Genomic DNA, 19396 nt, shown 5'->3' with positions numbered 1-19396 from the left:
GCAGCGGAGCCACGTGCTGCCCCGGCCACGTTCCTCTGTGCCACTGCGCTTGCTGCCAGTTATTTAATCATCTTTCCAAAGCGCCAGCGGCTCCCCAGTGGCTGAGCACTGGTGTGCAGTGTTGCAGAGCTGGCTGGGACCAGTGCAGTGTAGTCCCTGACTACCTTCCACAGCAGTCCCCACTGCTGCTGCCCCCACCTCTGCCACCAAAACTTTACCCTTTAAACCCAAGACATACAAGCACTTGTAAAACACACAAATGATAAAGTATTTGTCTTTATTTAAATTAGAAAAAAAAAATCAAGTTAAAAAGTAGTACTGCAGGGTTGAGCCTGTGAGACTTCACTTACATAAGCATAGCCAACCTCTGGCTGAGAAGTACTCTGAACAGACCATAACTGGAGGTTTCAGAGTGAAAATTGTTTACTCTTATGAGGATGCACTGTGATAAGAGCATGAGAAAAAAAACGTTTGCACAAATTTGAAAAGTTCCTAATTACAGTAATTATTTTTATCATGGGGCTCTCATCCCGTCATCATCCTCTCCAAAACATGCTTTTCTTTTTCTCCTGCTGCATTTGGGATTGCACAGCCCACCCATTAGTCATTTAGCAAAGATGCAAACTCTGTCTGGTGAGATAAGATGCTGTGGTTTTTTTCTTACATAATCACTTTTTAAAATGTTTTAGTTCATTACTTCCTTCAGTTTCCAACAAAAAACCCAAAAAGATGTTGTGGACAGTCAGCAAGAACTGTATGTCATTTTACTTTCATTCAGATTTTAATGTATGAGTAGTTTTTGACCCAGTAAAGTCAAAATGTATGTTAACTTGTTAACATGTTAAGTCCAAATGTTAACTTGTAGGGGAAGAAGAGTATTCTGCCATTTCAGGTGACAAATTGAAACTTTAGAGGAACTTAGCTAACACAAGATCAGTGCTTCTGGAAAATTTTACACTAGGCGTTTCCTAAGCAACATAGTACAGCTGAGCACTGCCTTCTCTAACTGCATTGACAATTCCTGTGTAAAATCCACTCCAACCCCACCATTTTGGTTTGGTTGGTTTTTGTGGTGGTTGGTTGGGTTTTTTTTTTTTAAAGTGCTACTCAGATCAGGTAGATTATGCATTTAAACACAGGTGCAATACCAATTCCCATGCTGTTTTTCATTAGAAATCAGAACAAATTTTATTCATGTCACTCATTTATTTCTCCCTTCACTTATTCTAGCAAGGCTCTTCCGCTACTTTTCCCCCCCCCAACATCTGGCATGCAGGTACATACACAAAACCAATAGGAATTGTCAAAACTGTTTAACCACCTTTGTCATCTTACTCCTTCCCTTCCATCTGCTATTTAATGTAATTTAGTAATTTGAAAGAGCCCTTGGGGACAGCAGAATTAAAGCCTGTGTTCTTCTACATCCTGGTGATGTTTCTTCTTTATCAACGAACCACAGGCCCTTCCATTGTCTACAGTCATCCTCTCAAAAGAAAAGCAGCAACAGAAGTGTTAAATTATTATTTCCTCTGCATGGGTTCTTTATCTGTGCAAGTTTCTACAGGAGTGCAAGGTGAGTAGCTTTGAATTACTATTTCCCCACCCCCAAGGTAAAAGCTGCTGAGATGGTAGGTCACATCCAGTCATTAAAAGGCTGATAAAATGAGAAGAAAGCACAGGTTCCTTCACCAAATAATACTCCTTTTGTTGCATCTTCTTTTTTTTTTCCTCCAAAAATCAGGAAGTGTCTTCTCTCTTTAGCCCCGAATACAGGCAATGTGCACCTTTCAGTTTTGGGAAAGTTTTCATGTACAATTCTGAAGACAATCACCATAACAAAGTTCTATCTGTTTTTACGTTTCTCTTTTTTGTTTCTGGCGTTTGCAGCTTTACTTATAGCTGGTGCTTGTGTTGCTTTTGCATGTCCTGTGGCTTTTAGGTGTTCAAACAGTTTATTTCGGGATGGAAATGCACAATTGCAGGTTACACAATGGATGGGAACTTCATTCTACAATGAGGAAAAACCAAAATGCTTCACATTCGTATGGAATATCTAATAAATGTAATACACCAATTTGTTCTATGCAGTTTTTCTTAAGACAATGGAATGTGACTAAGGTGTCTGTTTCTATCACAGATATTCCGTTACTCATTAACAATTAAATACACATTTTTTAAAAAAGAATCACAAGTATAACTTCTTAGAATTTCAAAGAGTACTAAGTAGAATGAAGAACAAGAATAGAAACCTTGTAAGTCTAATGTAAGATATTTTTTACCTCATCTGACTATATACACAACACTTTAGGCTTTGAGATTTAGTGAATTTAGTATGTCTTAGCTGTAGTTACTACAAAATTTTGTTCTTTCTGGGAAGCATCAATATTGGAAAAGATGCAAATAACCTGTCACCTGCCTGATGACAACAGCTGTATCTTCAGTTCTTTAATTTATCTGGTTTGAACTGCCTTGGATACAGAGCTTTAGCAACTCTGAGAACTGAAATTTAGCCCTTATCTTCTCTGTAAGGACAAGAGCTGATGTTCTAGTCTCCTAGCTTCTAATAAAACCACAGGGAGAGAAATACCTGTATCATTAAATAAGCAAAAAACCTATAACAGAATTTGTGGATTGTTGTGGAGATGATCAAATAACCACCCTTGTTTGTAGTAACATGACCACCAGCTTTTAAATAGCGTAAGTAATTTGACATACCGTTGTTGGGTGCTCTGAAGATGTCTGAGCAGACTTTTTTGCATCCTTGGCTTTTTTCCCTTTAGGCTTAGTACTGCTGATAGACAAAGAGAAACCAAGATCAGTGCACAGGAACATTTGACATTTAAGACCACCTGATGATTTCCAGTCATCAATGTCTGCTGCTTTCCCCTGTTCTTCCTTCACACAACACAATACAGGTGCTTCCAGAAAAAAATTAAAGCAATTTAACTTATACAACCCATTGCTGATCTTGAGATTCAGCTAGATGATGAATCAGCTATCAGGTAAGTGATGTGGCAGGGATTTGCAGTCAAATGCCATTTCCAAAGTACATCCTAATGGACCTTTTCAGTATCGTATTTATGGAACTCTGATTTAGTGGAGTAGCGCCCAGTTCACAGTGGTGAGTCAATCTACACTGTTAACAGTATCAAACATGACATAGAATGACACAGTGACTGCAATACTGCAACCCAGTGCACCTTTTTGCTTCACTTTTCGCTTCATTCACTTGGCTGACATCCTCTGTAGTGCTTGCATCCTCTGACACAGCACATCTTTGGCCGTCGTTTACCAACATCTCTGCTGAGCCACTGTCCTTGTCCACACCAGGCACCTCCTTTTGTTCAACTGTTTCTTCATCAGTACTTTTATCCAGAGTGTTCTCGTAAGTCTGTCCAAACAAAAGAAATGCAATTTAACTACTTTATAGTCATTAGTGATTATGTTTATAGTATTATACTCATTTACCTCAAACATGGGTGGGGAGAACAGAAAGCCATGGACCCTCTTAATTTTACTGTGTGTTTTCAGTGAGATTGTAACAGGTAAAACCTTAGTTCTCCTGTTTTGAAAGATGAGGCCACCTGTGATGAAGGGAAGAAACACCAATAAAACAGCCTCTAAAATTACAGAAGAGGAGAATGAAGGTAGCTTTTAATTATACACAAGGCTCATTCTGTTCTGGCTACCACTTCACATTATAAGACAGTCTTTGCTTATAACATTGCAAAGTGTTAATTATTTCAACTAAACTTTTCTCTGCCAGACACCTGCTTTAGGATAATTAAGCCAAAATGTCTGAGCTGACTGAAGCTAGATGGACACACTGTATTTTCCCTCTCTAAATTAGAAACACTGGAAGTTTTTTCCACATAGTTTGGCAAACGATCAACCCCGAGCTTGTCTGAAGCAAAACAGCTCAGCTCCCAAAAGCAGGATCACAAATTTGACCTAACACTACATTAATGCAATTCTATCACCTCTAGTATCTTTTGCAGAGTCACAGCTACCTGAAAAAAAAAATGTAGCTAATCTGCCTACCTTCAGGAAAAGAAAACAAAAACCATAGCAATTCGCTGAACTCATAAAAAGAATCTCTCAGCACAAGATACCAGCTCATGCTACACAAGAGTGGCACCTACTGTCTGGACTGTGACAGCCTTGTGATCAAACGGATAGAAGATGGACACAGTGCCTATGTGCAACCTATCCAGCAAGAACAGGACCACCAGATTTCAAACTGAGGAGGCAAGAGTTGAACAGGAGCCTGATGTCCTGCATGGAAACAAGAAGGTCAAGTCAATACTGACTTGGACTACGCAACACCTGCCAGAGAAGCAAGAAAAATGCAGTTGCTTTAAAGTCTCAGGAAAGTTTCTTGAGATTGAGAGATGGTGTGGGAAATGGCAGAAGAAAAACACACAATAGGAGACTAGAGGGGTTACATTGTGGGAAGACAGAAGACCATTGTGGGAAAGGATGGAAGAGGCAGGATCTGTACCAGGAACACAGCTAGGATTGAGGTAGTAAGTAAAGAAGAGGCAAGACTTCAAAAGGATCAAGCTTAAGGAAGGCAGACAGAAGAGTTTGCTCACTATAGCACTCCTGCCACTCAAGCCTGAAACAGCTTGAAGTTCTTGAATTTCACCCTGTTGCTGTCTGCACAGATCTGTCAAATCACAGCAACTCAGATCCTGGAGTACCACAGATTGGTATTACTCAAGTAACAATTCAAGTTAAAATTCAAGTGAAAGGTGGAATGGATGTGTTCCTTCCAACTACAGTGTCAGTAGGATGTCAATAATGTGGGTTTTTTTCTACCCCTTATATTAGAGATTAACAAACAACACGTTAACTACCAAACAATTGAGCTGCTAATGCCCTAAGGCCATTGCTGGCCTTTCTGATCAATTCCTTGCATTTTCCCTGTCTGCCTGTTTCCATCTGTTTTCCTTACACTTCTGACTGTAGCCTTTTAAGAGCCAGCGTCACATTTATTACAATTTGCACAAACAGAAGAAAGTGAGGTCTGAGATTATCATCTTAAAATACGATCACAAGTGTAATAATTATTTTGCAGTCAAAGAAGAATCAAAAATATCTGAAAACAGTCTTCAAGTTATGTAGAATTTCAAGTTCTCTCATTTTTCAGGGAAAAAGAAAAATTAAGTTAGGTGTCATGGTTTAACCCCAGCTGGCAACTAAGCATCATGCAGCTGCTCATTCACTCCTGCCCACCAGTGGAATGGAGGAAAATCGGGAAAAGTAAAATCCATGGACTGAGGTAAGAACAGTCTAATGACCGAAATAAATTTATACTAATGATTATTATTTTTGTCATGGAAAGGAATATAGCAAAAACAGAGAAAGATAAATAAAACCCAAGAAAAGACAACTGATGCACAATGCAGTTTCTCACTACCCATTGACCAAAGCCTGTGCAGCCATCAGCCCCCAGCCAACCCCCCCCACAGTTTACATACTGAGCACAATGCCCTGTCATACAGAATATCCCTTTGGCTAGTTCAGGTCAGCTGTCCTGGCCATGCTCCCTCCCAGCTTTTTGTACACCTGCTCACTGGCAGAGCATGGGAGACTGAAAAATCCTTAACTTAGGGTAAGTGCTACTTAGCAACAACTAAAACATCAGTGTGTTATCAACATTGTTCTCACACTGTGAGAAGCTACTTTTAACTCCCAGAAACAGGGCCTGAGAGAAACAGGCCTGTGAGAAACAAGGACAGAGAAAGTGATAAGGGAAGGTGGTGTGGGAGCAGAGGCCCTCTGGGACTAGGAATGTCTTGCGAGTAACAAAACTACAGTCACGGGGTGGATCGTGTGAAGTTTGGAGCTGATAAGGCTGCCTGGATAGCACAGGGTGGGCTGGAGGAGGGAGCCCTGAGGAGACAGGAGGGTTCTGCTCTGGTGCGTCTTGTAAAGTTTCAAGGACTATCTGTCCAATGAATGACCTTGCTTCATTATCTGCAAAATGCATATTAAAGTTGAAACTCTGCATATGCTAACGAAGACTAACAAGATCATGCTAATGACATCATCCCATGAAGCACCTTACCCCTCCCCATACAGGGATAAGTAGGTATGTGGGTTGACCTAGGGGAGGGACCCAAGGAAAACGTGTATAAATTGAGGGGGGGCAAGGAGTGAAATAAAGGAAGAAAGAAAGAAAGAGAGAAAGAAGTGAAAAGAAGACAGATGCATCCTTGAACCCTTGACAGCAGGATCAATGCAGGAACTCAGGCTGGTGATCTCTATTTCTACCTCTCAGTATCTCTGTTCTTTTTTCCCCTTTTTCCTTATTAAGGCATAATCTACTGCATACCATAATTTATAATTTTTTAATTTAGCCAAATTTAGTCAATTATCATGTATCCAATTGTGGGAAATTAATGTCTGGACTTTGAGCCTTGTCTCACTGTTGTCCTCTCCATTGGGGATTTACACATCTAAGGCACTTGTCTCCCTCATTCGAGCAGGACATGGCACATACGAAATCCAAAACACAGCACTGTACCAGCTACTAGGAAGAAAGTGAACTCTGTCCCAAGCAAAACCAGCACTAGGAGATAACAAAACTGGATTGTAAAGTTCCCTGAATATCATTATACGACTACATACCATCATTGTTTTCTGTTTCTTCCTCTGCTTCTTTGAAAGTCTGTAAAGACACAAATTTAAAATGACCTCTTTTCAAGAAAAAACAAAAAACAAATGAGTACAATTTCTAAAAAGATACCAAGCTGTATTTTTGCTTATCCTCTTAACATATTAGGGAGACGGTAGCCAAATAGAAAATTACTCATGCCTGAAATGATAACAACAATTCTCCTAAACTACTCATTGCATTTAGTAAAACATTTATTCTGCTCAGACTGAACTTGAAGATACTGGTGAGATAGTTGGTATTACACTTTGGCCATTCAAAAAAATGAAGTTGTGCACCTTACTTCATCAATTCTGATTTTAAACACAGTTGTTTTCTATGTAGGCCTGCATCCAACTAACAAGAAGTACGAAAACAATAAACCTTGGCCTTCTGCAAGTTCCCCTGTCTGAAAAACATCACTACTTTTCCTTAACATGTAACTTTAAGAAGCAGAGAAAATGAGAGACTATTACTCTACAACATTTGAATCCAATCATACTAATGCATGCATTTAACTGGAACTCTGATGATAAGAAATATTTTAAATTGCACAATATTTTGAGTTCCAGCACAACTATAAATCATCAGAAGCTCCCTCTGAGGGCTTCCAAGACTTATTAGTCACAAAATTAAAACCAATTTAAAGTACTTCTGCTTAGGCGTATCTTCTTCAGTAGGTTCTTCGTCCTCTTCAGTATGTATTCCACTTGCATCATCCAAAGACACGGGAAATTTCCCTTCTTCTTCTTCCAGTTGCTGTCGTAACAGTGCTACCATTTCTCGATGCTTCTTTGATTTTTCATGATTCTTCATCCTGTGAAGACCAGCAGATGGTTACTGCAGGTAGCTCTGAGCAAACATGGTTATATTTACATATAAATTAATAAACAGGCCCTTTATCGATCTCAACTAAGTACAGAAAATTCTGCCCAGACAATGTCTCTACTGGAGAGACAACACTGACCATTATGTGAAGTTAAAAACTGTTTAAAATGCATTTTTAAAAAATTAAAAATGCAACACCCCCACCCTCAAACTCCCAACCACAAGCACTTACATTTTCTTAGATTTTAACAATTTGTCACAAGCAGGGCAGTACAGACCATCAAGAAATTCAGCTTCTTCAGTCTCATCATGCAGTTTGTCTGAAGAGATCAGTGGGGATCAAAGTCAGATGAGTGATTTTTGGAACAACTCAGTATAGATCATCTCACCACACCCATACCTTTGATGCCTTTTGTCTCCTGTTCTTCTAATTCGTCTTCATCATCTGATCCATCTCCAAATTCCTTTTCATATTGTGCCTCCATTTCTTGCAACTCTCTCTCCAGATCTGACATAGTTATCCAGCTCTGCTCTTTATACTGCTCAGCAAGCCTTTAAGTAGAATAACATAGTAACTTCTACATTGCGTCCATGAGATGGGAATTACAGAAGCAGTGTTATTTAAAAAGTAACATGTTCTTCTCTGGTATTTTAAGAGGAAATTCCTGAACATATTATGATGGAGCAAACAATTATGTATAGGGCCTGGACATCTGAGCAGCTAGTTTATGATGTCAATGGGCACATCTATGCTGCAAGTAAAGAGGTGTTAACATAGGTGGGTCCTGCTTGAATTTCAGGCGGGAAATGCTGACAGCAGGAAAGTCAGCTCAATCCTCAGCACAGTACAGCTGATTTTACCTGCTGCAAGATCCAAACCCACAAATCGCACAAGACCACAAAAGCCACAAGCACATTACTCCTTGACTCTGCACTATGGGAATGTACCAGCTCAGTTTTCCAAATTTAAGTGTGGCCCAAGTTACCGATCAGTGCACCACAGTACAGCTGAATTTTGTGCCAGCTGGCTCATGGACTAAGAATTGTCAAGTCATTTGTCAGTAAATGCATAACTCTGCTTCATTCACCCTTTTGGGGGAAAAATATAATAATAATAATTATTATATAATTTTAATCAATATGCAATTATTTTTCAAGTGTACTCTTAAGAATTTAAGCTCCTTCCTCCCATTTGCAGGCAAAAATCTCTTCTAGTTGGAAGGATAAACGTGCTTACACTCAGGAGATCACCTCCTAATTTTGGGAAAAATAAAACCATCAGAAAAATGCATTTATTCAAATGAAAAGGTCATTTCTGAAAGGTTAAAAGGAAAAGCAAAACTAGCTGCATTTTTCCCACTTTCTTTTTAGCAGGTACAGTTTCAAGGCAGATGAAGCTGATCTAAGTCCAGGTTGTCATAGTCCTGTTCTCCCTCATTCCAAAACATACATTCTTTTTGCTTTAAAGGACCACTGACAAATCTTATTTCCCCAGGTAAGTAAAAGCACACTGGATTCTGTGCTACTACAGCGAGTTACCTGCAGCAAACAGATTACTACTTCCAGGTTATCTTAGCTCTCTACATGTCAGTACAATGCAGACCACCAAGTTTTAAAATGCTCAGACTTGAGATCAAAACTAATACATAAAATTTTCACATATGTTTAAAAAAATCAAGTGGAGCTAATATTAGAGTCTAACTCTATATGGTATCCTCATGGATAGTTTCTCGGAGTTTAAAAGAAAATACTTGTTCCACAGTTACATACTTAGCTTGTTTGAGCTTCTGCTGCCTTCGAAATTCCTCTGCTTTCCTAGTTTTTTCCGCATTTTGTTCTTCCACAAGTTTTCTGTGAGCCTGTATTCTTTTATCCCTTTTACGAATAAAGGCTACTAGCTGACGGACCAGTTCATTCCTCTCTTTCTTTGCTTTCTCTCTTGTTTTCTTGTTCTCTTTTTCCATAGCTCGTTTCTCCCAGCGGTTCGAGGCTTGTCGTGTGTCATATTCTTCTTTCCAAGCAAAGTTTTTCTGAGTACAGAAACTCTGCCAATATGCATAGAAAGGGTGGACTACCTGTAAGAAAAAAACCAAAAATGTTAAGCAAGTCGCTTGTTTGGCCAGGGGCAGGTGGGACACAACACAACAAAAACCATACCAAGTAATTCAGGACTTCTGTAGCAGTTTTGTGTCTTCTATACAGGCCACAGTTTTCCCTCAGGGAATAAATACATCGCATGAAAGTTTAGGGAAACCTCTAATATCATTCTTAAGATTTCAAGCCATGCCAAATCAACAACCTGGTCTAAACCATTCCAAACTGCAATTTCTAAAAAATATCCCCTTGTAGGAGACTGTATTGACACTAGTTACTTAGCTGTGCTGTACTCTTCCTGTTAAACTGAACAGCACAATCAGAATCAGACATGCTGCCCACAAGCAGGCATATGCACATATTGCATAAGGACCACCATAATAATTTATACCAAAGATCAGCCATGCATTTCCAACAGTGGCCAATGACCGGCACAAGATCAGCAATAAAACAAGCACATGTACATAATGCTATTTCTTCCCTGTATATTCTCTCTGTTTCCAGAGTAAGACAGAAATTAATAGCCCTTGATGGATTTTTCTTTCATTAACCCATGTAAATTGCTGACATATACAAACAATAGCACAGAGACATGACCTGCACAGTTTAACAAGGGGATATGTGAAGATGCACTTACTCCTGTTTTGTTAACAAATTATATGACTGCAGGTTAAAATTAGGCCTCTAGCTCCCACATTAAAAGAAAGAGTAAATGACCTTTCCTTATTCTCCTTCATTTTACTATTCATGAGTAAATGCTGGATTAATAAAATGGCACGATTATTATTTTTTTGATTGTTCAGAAGCACAATCACCTAGGTTGAAAAAGACCTTGGAGATTATCTGGTCCAACAACTGACCTAACACAGACAGTTCTCAACTACACCATATCCCTCAGCACTGTGTCAACCTGACTCCTAAACCCTTCCAGGGATAGGGACTCCACCACTGCCCTGGGCAGCCCATTCCAACACCCAACAACCCCTTCTGGAAAGAAATGCTTCCTGATATCCAGTCTAAACCTTCCCTGGTGCAACTTGAGGCCATTCTCTCTTGTCCTATCGCTTGTTCCTTGGTTAAAGAGTCTCATCCCCAGCTCTCTGCACCCTCCTTTCAGGTGGCTGTAGAGGACGATGAGGTCTCCCCTCAGCCTCCTCTTCTCCAGACTAAACCCCCCCAGTTCCCTCAGCTGCTCCTCATACAACCTGTGCTCCAGACCCTGCACCAGCTCCGTTGCCCTTCTCTGGACACGCTCGAGTCATTCAATGTCCTTTTTGGAGTGAGGGGCCCAAAACTGAACACAGGAATCGAGGGACGGCCTCACCAGTGCCGAGTACAGGGGTCAGATCCCTTCCCTGTCCCTGCTGGCCACGCCAGTGCTGACACAAGCCAGGATGCCATTGGCCTTCTTGGCCCCCTGGGCACACTGCTGGCTCCTGTTCAGCCGGCTGTCAATCACCCCCCCAGGTCCCTGTCTGACTGGCAGCTCTCCAGCCACTCCTCCCCAAGCCTGTAGCGCTGCTGGGGGTTGTTGTGGCCCAAGTGCAGCCCCTGGCATTTGCCCTTATTGAATCTCCTCCAGTTGGCCTCAGCCCATGGCTCCAGCCTGTCCAGGTCTCTCTGCAGAGCCTCCCTACCCTTGAGCAGATCAACACTCCCACTCAGCTTGGGGTCATCTGCAAACTGACTGAGGGTGCACTCGATCCCCTTGTCTAGATCATCAATAAAGATGTTAAACAGGAGCGGCCCCAACACCGAGCCCTGGGGGACACCACTCATGATCAGCTGCCAACTGGATTTAACTCCGTTCACCACAACCCTTTGGGCCCGGTGTCCTGGTTCAACTAGTATAGGGTTAAGTTTCCCCAGCAGAGAGAGAGGGGGAAGGGATCTGCAGCCAGGTTATTCATACCATGCTGAAGTCAGGTCCAGGCAGAAACTTTTTTTTACTTTCTCTTTCGTGGGCTTGGTGGCGGGAAGCTGTTCCGTGACCATTTTGCCGTATTTCTCTGTATATCTTTTGTCTTCTTCACTGTTATTGCTGTTTATTGTTGTTGTCATTGCCACTGTTGTTGTTCAGATTGTTTATCACACTGATGTATTAAATTTCTTCTTATTTCAGCCCGGGGTTTGTGCCTAACTGCCAGCCGAGGGTGGGGGAGGGGCAACAGCAACGTGCTCTCCGGTCCCGGCAGGGCTTAAACCACTACATTTCCCCATTAAGCTGCCTTTTTACTACTTACTCCTACATGCACTACTCCTTATATTTTGAAATACCTCATAGAAATATTTAACCTAACAGTTTAATATCTCCTCTTCTAGTATCTCCTCTTCCTTCTGCCATTGGTATTCACATGGACTACAACTATCAACACCTCGACACTAATTTCTAATGGCCTATCTACATGCAAATCTTCATGGCTGTGGCCTCTGAGAGGTAAGTTACTAAGGTTCCTCTCTGCTATCACAAAATCCCAGCTCTGTAATAACCAGTAAACATCCATATTTAATCCAATAATTTAAGTGAGATTAGCTTCCCTATCTCACATTTCTGCGTCAGAAAGGGATATCTTCTGTGCAAAAGTATGCACAGCCATGAACTGATGACAAGGATCGTCCTCCCCTTCACCAACTGTAAGAGCTGAGACTTTCCTCCTCCTCAGCAGCTACCTGAAATACAAGCACATCTCTGACATTCTCCAGCAGACTGTACAGAAGCTCTTGCTGAACTCCCAGGTAGATTTTGCCTACTACTTACATTTGGAGCTTATCACTTTTGTTTCTGCATCTAAACTGACAAGTCTTGTGAAGTCACAGACTTAAAAAAATTCTTCCCTGGCTGTCTAGTGTTGACTGAGTTGCCTCCCAAGCTTCTTGTAAATCAACTTCAGTTGACTGAATCAGAGAGCATTCACATCACAGATTCTGAAACCTCTGTAGAGGTTTTTTTTATAGCTCCCTTCTAAAACTCTTTTGCCATGATACTCTCACTGAGTCGAGAAGTCAGCACTACAATGCTGGAATCATCTGACAGTGTAATCTCTTTGTACAAATATAAGATAACAGGGATAATGACTTTCCCATTTATAATAACTCAGGCTATTTCCTATAGAACACCCCTAGGAATCTCTTTTTTTTTTTTAAAAAAAGTGAGCATTCTGCTTGCAGAAAAAGTATGTTAAAGCATGCTCGTGCCAGAATTCCAGCCATTTTTGCAGTTATTAATTGACAGCATAAAACCTATGTGGGGTCTGTAATCATATCTATCCCATGGCCTCAAAACAAGCAGCTTCCAAAACATGTTTCAGGGTAACTCCATTAAAAGACTTTTAGCAGTTTCAGAGACACTAAATATTCTCTCTCTGGGAAAGATTTCCACTTGTTAAACCATCCTGTAATTTTACCTGACATTCCAACACCCATTCTGACACTTCTTAGTTTGATTTGTAACTTTGGTTCCAACTCTAGACAAGTTTTGTACCATTGAAGTTACTTGTTTTTAAGGTATGTATCAATTAAATTTCATAAAAAATTAGTCATACAGTACAATTCTACTAAAAGTGACAGGGAGAAGCTGCAGACTAGAAGCAACATTTGAGTACACTGATACTGTGCAGTTATTCACTGGGGAAAGTCTTATTAGAGTACTATTTAATTTCAACACAGGAATACTGCTAACTTTAAAAACAAATCGTAAGTCTGATAGAATACACAAATAGTTGGCAAACCAGATGACAAGAATTCAAGTGTACCACAGACATTTCCTTTTCTTACTTCCCAATGAAAAGCAGTATTTTGGAAATGAAATCTTACTACAGGATAACTGTAGATGACAACAGTATCATAGTGGGAGCTCACACTGCAGGTCAACCACCACACCTCCCATTTTCTAAAGGCTGTGTCATGCAGTAAGTGTTATATGGCTTTCCTAAATGAGGCAAGACACTACACGTTATTTAAAAAAAAAATAAATCTCAATATCCCTGTCTAATGTAAGTTGCATTAAACCACTGGTCAGCTACTCTCATCAATAAGCAGAGAAAACATCAGTTCTTTTGTTTTATAGGCCTTGCACTACACTTAAGTTTCACTGGCATAATGGATGACTTGCTCTGTGAAGTGTTTATCTGACAATGTACAGTTAAAGCCTTGCTAATTTTAGCAGGAAATACCAATTTTAATTCACTTAAATATTATGAATCAGAACAGAAGCACTTTCTTTATAGTAATGGTCTACAATATGTAGAAAAGAAAGCAGATACATGGTTTTGTATTCACCTCAAAGAACAGCAGGAGCCTTTCCTTTGATTTCAGTGTGAGACAAAGTAATGACTTAACTGTGCTATTTTCAGTTCAGAATTACACTTGGTCTTACCATATCATAGTCACTTTGGGAATATCCAAACGTAGGGAATAGTTCAGTATCTTCCTGGGTCATATATTCCATCTCTTCTTTTGCAATCTTTTCAAAAACTTGTCGATAGACTGTAAAGAATCCCTGAAATTAAAAAAAAGTCTTACTCATTTTGCATGGCTCAATAACAGATGTACAAATGCTCAGATACAGTAGTGTATTTTAGAGAAATACTACAATTCTGCAACAGCAACTCAAAACTAGTGTAAAGGCCTTTTAAGATCCTCTCTTTAACAAACTTCCAATTCTCTCGCATTCCTTTTATTTCCACCTGCTTCATGTAGTCTCTGTCTCTCTCACACATCAATCACCCATATTTAAAGATAAACAAAAAAAAGTTTCAGCATGCCAGAGATGTTGATAAGCTTCTGGTTACAGAGGATCAAGTTTTGAGGAAGTTCCAAATATAAAATTCACTATTAAGTATTTCTCTTTGTAATTTAAGATGATACTGACTCACTCCTAGGATAGTGACACAAAGATTGATAATGGATTTTCTGTGGCAGAGGTTTTATAATCACCTGGAGCTTTTAAAGTTGATGAGTATCTTAAAATCCAACAAGGAATTCAACTATAGTAAGCACACTTTCCTCAAGGACTGTTTTATACTGTCTTTTTTGTTGTTGTTTGAAGCATTCTAGCTTGTAAAAGATGTTTCTGAATAAACAGATAGTATTGCAAAGCACTGGAATGCTTCACTGTGTAACACAAATAATGTACACTCACTTTGTCATTGTGTGGTATAGTTGGAAATCATGACAAAGTAATTGTTGGACAAATTAAAGCTTCCCTAAGCATCCAGCATAAGTTTTGTCTTAGAAAGATTTGAGTAAGCATTATTACTACCTGTGTTCAACAATTCCACACATAGCTTTTCAACACAAAGCAAATGCCAACACTTTTCATTAAATTTAAATTCATCCATTAGAGATGAATTAATTCATTACCTTTTCATCATCTCCATATCCAGAGTAACAGCTAACAGTGAAGTAGCACAGCAGATCTAAACTATCATCTTGATAGTCTCCATCAACTCCTCCTTTCAGCAAAGCCTCCCTGTGATTATCATACCTAGCAAAAATTCATGGTATCAGAGATGTAGAGACACAGAACATTGCCCAGTGCCAGTAAGCTAACACAGTACACGTATCACCTCAATGTATAGCTTAGCCCAGTGTCTGGAATTAGTGTCTCATATCCAAAGTCTTCAGAGGAAAACAAAACAAAACAAAACAAGACAGGCTCAGTAAATACTCTCTCTTGATTTTTAGTTTACTTGCTGTTATCTGCAATATCTATAGCAGAGATATTCCTTAACGGGCAGCTAGCAAAGACACGTCAATAAGCTTTCAGGAATGGGTAGGACATGATTTATATCATCCAGTACTCACACACAACCCCCCCCAAATTATACATTAGCATCTAAAAACTGAAAATGGTACTTTCCTTTCACGGGGAACAAACAGTACAGGTGTTTTTGGCTGCACAGTCTGGTAGATGCTTCAGCCCATTTGAAAAACAAGCCACCCAGAACATTTAAAGCAGCCATCTCTTCAAAGTGTGCATATTTCAAGTTAGGGCTGCTACAGAAACACGACGCTATGTATGTCATTAAGACGTACCACCTGCAGCAATCAATAGCACACTACACACCTGGACGTGGTGCTGGCTCTCCCCCACGAGGCAAGGAGGGCTGTGACCAGAGGGACACCAGTGTTAATGCACACGCTGCCTCCTGCTCTGGGAGGAAAAAACAAAGGCCAACGCTGGCGTGTCCTCCAGCACCCCGCCGGGCCCAGCTCAACACCGCCTCCGAAACACCTGGAGGGAGGTGCGGTGGGTGCGCAGTGGTGCCTCCCCAGGAGGCTGCACAATGCTCAGCCCTCGACCCCTTTCAAAGCCCGAACCACAGTGCCTGCTCCTGCCACCGAGGCCCGTGCTGACTCGCTGCCAGGCCCAGCGCGAAGCAATTCAAAGTCCTGGCTGAGGCAGAATTTTAAAAAGTCTTTTCCAGGCCGCTAACAGACAACACTGCTCACCAGGCTCTTTCCTGGGGGTCACTGAGAACGTCGTACGCTGCCTGGATTAACTTGAACTGCTCTGCTGCTTCCTCCGCGTTCTCTAGGTTTTTATCTGTAAGACAATTTAACGAAATTCTAAACGGTCCGACGACGGCAGCACCCGCCACGGCCGCTTCAGAAACCCGAAGCGGGCACAGCGAGCGGCGAGCGCTGCCGCCAGCACCGACAGGCTGCCCAGGCGCTGCCTCCCGGCACGCCGCCCCTCAGGCCCCCCGCCGCCCCCCCGCCGCCCCGACCGCAGCCGCCTGCCAGGAAAACCGGCTTCTGCCCCTGCAGATGGGGGCCCGCGGGGCCAAGCGAGGCCGGGCCGGGCCGGGCCCGCTCCTCGGGCCTTGTGTCGGGCCGGGCTGGCGGAGGGCGGGCGCCGCGGCCGTACCCGGGTGCCAGCGCAGCGCCAGCCGGCGGTACGCTCGCTTCAGCTCCTCCTCGGCGGCGTCGCGCTTCACCCCCAGCACCTCGTAGTGACACTTCATGGCGGCGGCTCCGCGTGGGGAAGCGCAGGCCGGCGGCGGTGCAGGCAAGGCAGCGGGCGGAGGCGCGGCGGGCGGAGGCGCGGCGGGCCGCGGCGCAGCGCTCGGGAGCCGGGCCGCCGCCCCCCGCCGGGAGGAGCTCCGCGGGCGGAGGCGGGGCGGGGGGCGCCCGCCGCCGGCCCCACACAGGCCCCACGCCTCTGCCGGGCGGGGCCGGCGCCCGCCTCCTCTCGGCGGGCGGCTGGTGGCGGTAGGAGGAGCGCGGGGAGGCCGCTGTCCCCGTCCGCGCTGCCGGATTTCAGTCGTACAGTCACCCGCTGTCAAATAACCAAGTGCCTGTGCTAGAATTTCTGTGAACACTCGGGGCTCGGGGGTACCGCCAGCGCAGCTCCCATGTCTCAGGTTATTAGCGTTAACTTTTTTTTTTTTGACACCTGTGCTCTTCAGAGATCTCAGGTTTGGCCCAAGCCACTTTTTTTTTTTCTCTAGAGGTGTATCAGTTGGCACTGCATGAACTAAATTTCGGATTAGAAAACAAGATCTGAGAGTTTGAGTTGATGGCAAGTTGCATAGGAGTCAATGGTGTGCTCTGGCAGCCAAGAGGACAAACTGTGCCCTGGGGTGCATCAACAGCTGGTCAAGGGAGGTGACTGTCCCACTCTACACTGCACTGGTGCGGCCCCACCTTGAGTATTGTGTGCGGTTTTGGGTGCCTCAGTGTAAGAAGGACATCAGACTATTAGGATGTGTCCAGAGGAGGGTGACCAAGATGGGAGAAATGTCTCCAAGGGCAAGACTTAAAAGAGGAGCAGCTGAGGTCACTTGGCTTGTTCAACGTGGAGAAAAGGCTGACGGGTGCCCTCATGGCAGTCTACACCTTCCTCACAGGGCGCAGCGGAGTGGGAGCTGCTGATCCCCTTTCTGACGGCCAGTGTCAATACACAAGGAAATGGAATCTGCGTCAGGTGAAGTTCAGATTGGATTTTACGAAAAGGCTCTTCACTGAGAGAGTGTGTTGGGGTGTTGGGTTTGTGTGGTGGGGTTTTTGGTAGCGAGGGAGATAACAATGGTGGTTCCTGTGGGAAGCTTCATGAAGCTCCCAAGGCTCCTGGTCAGACCCACTGCTGCACCAGTGCTGAGCCAATTAGCGATGGTGTAATAACATTTTAGAATGTTATAGCACCTCTGTAATAACGTTTTAGAAAGGGAATTTGAGAGGAAGAGTGGGACTCATGAGGAGGAGCTGTGAGACACCATGCAAACACTGAGGACAGTGGAAGAAAGGAGGAGAAAGGGGGGAGGTGTACCAGAGCAGAGACCCCCCTGCAGCCCGTGGTGAGAGGGCAGGCTGTGCCCCTGGAGCCCACATAGGTCACCAGTGGAGCAGATGCCCACCTGCAGCCCGTGGAGGACCCCATGCTAGAGCAGGTGGCTGCACCCGAATAAGGCTGGGACCTTACAGAAGCCCCTGCTGCTGTAGTTCAGTGGTTGGAGGATTGTAGCAGGTGGAATGGACCCATGCCAGAGCAGCTTGGGAAGGACTCACACCAGAGATCATGGAGGACTGTCTCCTGTGAGAGGGACCCCACGCTGGAGTAGGAGAAGAGTGCGAGTTCTCCCCCTGAGGAGGAAGAAGTGGCAGGACTGACTGCAGCCCTTCATTCCCTGCCCCCTGCGCTGTTGGGGGTGGGGAGGTAGAGAAATTGGGAGCAAAGCTGACCCCAAGGTGGGGGGAAGGTGGTTTTAAGATGTAATACTTCTCACTGTCCTACTGTTTTAAGTGGTGTTGTTAATGTTTGAATTAAATTTATGTTTTTTCTTCCCCTAATGAGACTATCTTCTGCCTCTGACCATAATGAGTGAATCACTCCTTCCTGTCCTTATCTCGATTCCTGAGCCTTTTGCTTTATTTTCACCTACCCATTCCTGAGGGGGAAAGGGTGAGCGAGCAGCTGTGTGGTCCTGAGTTGCTCTCTGGGCTCAAACCACTACTGAGTGGTTGGTCGCTGGAAGAAGTGATGACACCAAACCTATCAAAGAGGGTCTAGACAATGCTCTTAGTCATGTGGTTTAGTTTCACATAGTCCTGTGAGGAGCAGGGAGCTGGGTTTGATGACCCTCATGGGTCCCTTGTGACACGAGATTTTCTGTGATTCCATGTATGTCTACGTGAACTGCGTACATGCCTGTATTCACCACTCTTTCATTCCCATCAGATGGCACGCAGACCACCTAATCACAGAGGTGACCTGAATTTCCCTGGCCCTGCTGGGTGGGATAATATTTAGCACTTAACAGGTCAGTTTCCTCTTGTGCCAGCTGTTGTCTGTTCAGCACCAAGACACCAGAGGCTGAAATCAACAGACCCAAACAGAAAACAGGCTTTGAACAAGACCCCGAAACACAGGTAAGCTGGGGGAGCAGACAGGCAGACAGCACTAGTCCATGGACGCACCAGATCATGAGGTCTCAAACTGGAAAGCAGATGAAAGAAAGGTAATGAAAAAAATAGTCCCCGAGAGGTCTGAAACTATTTCCTAACAGCAGCTAGGAAGAGTATCTTGGAATCAGACTTATGTTGAGCACTATAGAGGAATACTCACCCAATTATGGTTGAAATTTTTTAGTCTGGTTGGAGGCTGATGACATCAGATTTTCTGTGAGACAACAGCTGTATACTCCCCCCGCTAGCAACTTATGAATGGTGGCTCATTTAACTGCATCTGGCAAAAGGGCAAACTCACAGACAATAATTTCCTAAAAGCTTTATGAACATACAAATTAAAGCTGACCTCATGCTGTTAGCTCTGAGGCAACATCGACTGTCAGACAGTGGGCAAGACTCTGG

The 19396-nt window shown here is 43.1% G+C and overlaps 1 protein-coding gene across 2 annotated transcripts; it reads right to left on the bottom strand.

Annotated features, from left to right (window-relative positions):
* Positions 1 to 260: 260 nt before the first annotated feature.
* On the bottom strand, positions 261 to 16652 carry DNAJC21 (DnaJ heat shock protein family (Hsp40) member C21). Of its 2 annotated transcripts, none has more exons than XM_074932626.1 (12): positions 16455 to 16652; positions 16037 to 16130; positions 14945 to 15068; positions 13959 to 14081; positions 9260 to 9564; positions 7890 to 8041; positions 7722 to 7809; positions 7314 to 7478; positions 6637 to 6676; positions 3201 to 3391; positions 2716 to 2791; positions 261 to 2008 (listed from the first exon to the last, which is right to left on the bottom strand). In XM_074932626.1, the coding sequence occupies exons 1-12, from the start codon at positions 16549 to 16551 to the stop codon at positions 1844 to 1846; spliced, it is 1620 nt and encodes a 539-aa protein (XP_074788727.1). In that variant the 5' UTR covers positions 16552 to 16652; the 3' UTR covers positions 261 to 1843. The 2 variants fall into 2 exon arrangements, with proteins under 2 accessions (XP_074788727.1, XP_074788729.1); XM_074932628.1 differs by having other exon boundaries at positions 2716 to 2788.
* Between the last annotated feature and the right edge of the window lie 2744 nt (positions 16653 to 19396).

This window comes from Athene noctua, chromosome Z (assembly GCF_965140245.1).
Source record: "Athene noctua chromosome Z, bAthNoc1.hap1.1, whole genome shotgun sequence".
Classification (NCBI taxonomy): domain Eukaryota; kingdom Metazoa; phylum Chordata; class Aves; order Strigiformes; family Strigidae; genus Athene; species Athene noctua.
This window is presented reverse-complemented; position numbering and strand designations above follow the sequence as displayed.

Coding starts and splice junctions, on each gene's coding strand:
- DNAJC21 (XM_074932626.1), bottom strand. CDS start 16,551: ATGAAGTGTCACTACGAGGTGCTGGGGGTGAAGCGCGACGCCGCCGAG. Junction 16,131..16,454: donor GGCGCTGCGCTGGCACCCGG/GTACGGCCGCGG, acceptor ATTGTCTTACAG/ATAAAAACCTAGAGAACGCG. Junction 9,565..13,958: donor CCCAAAGTGACTATGATATG/GTAAGACCAAGT, acceptor TTTTTCTTACAG/GTAGTCCACCCTTTCTATGC.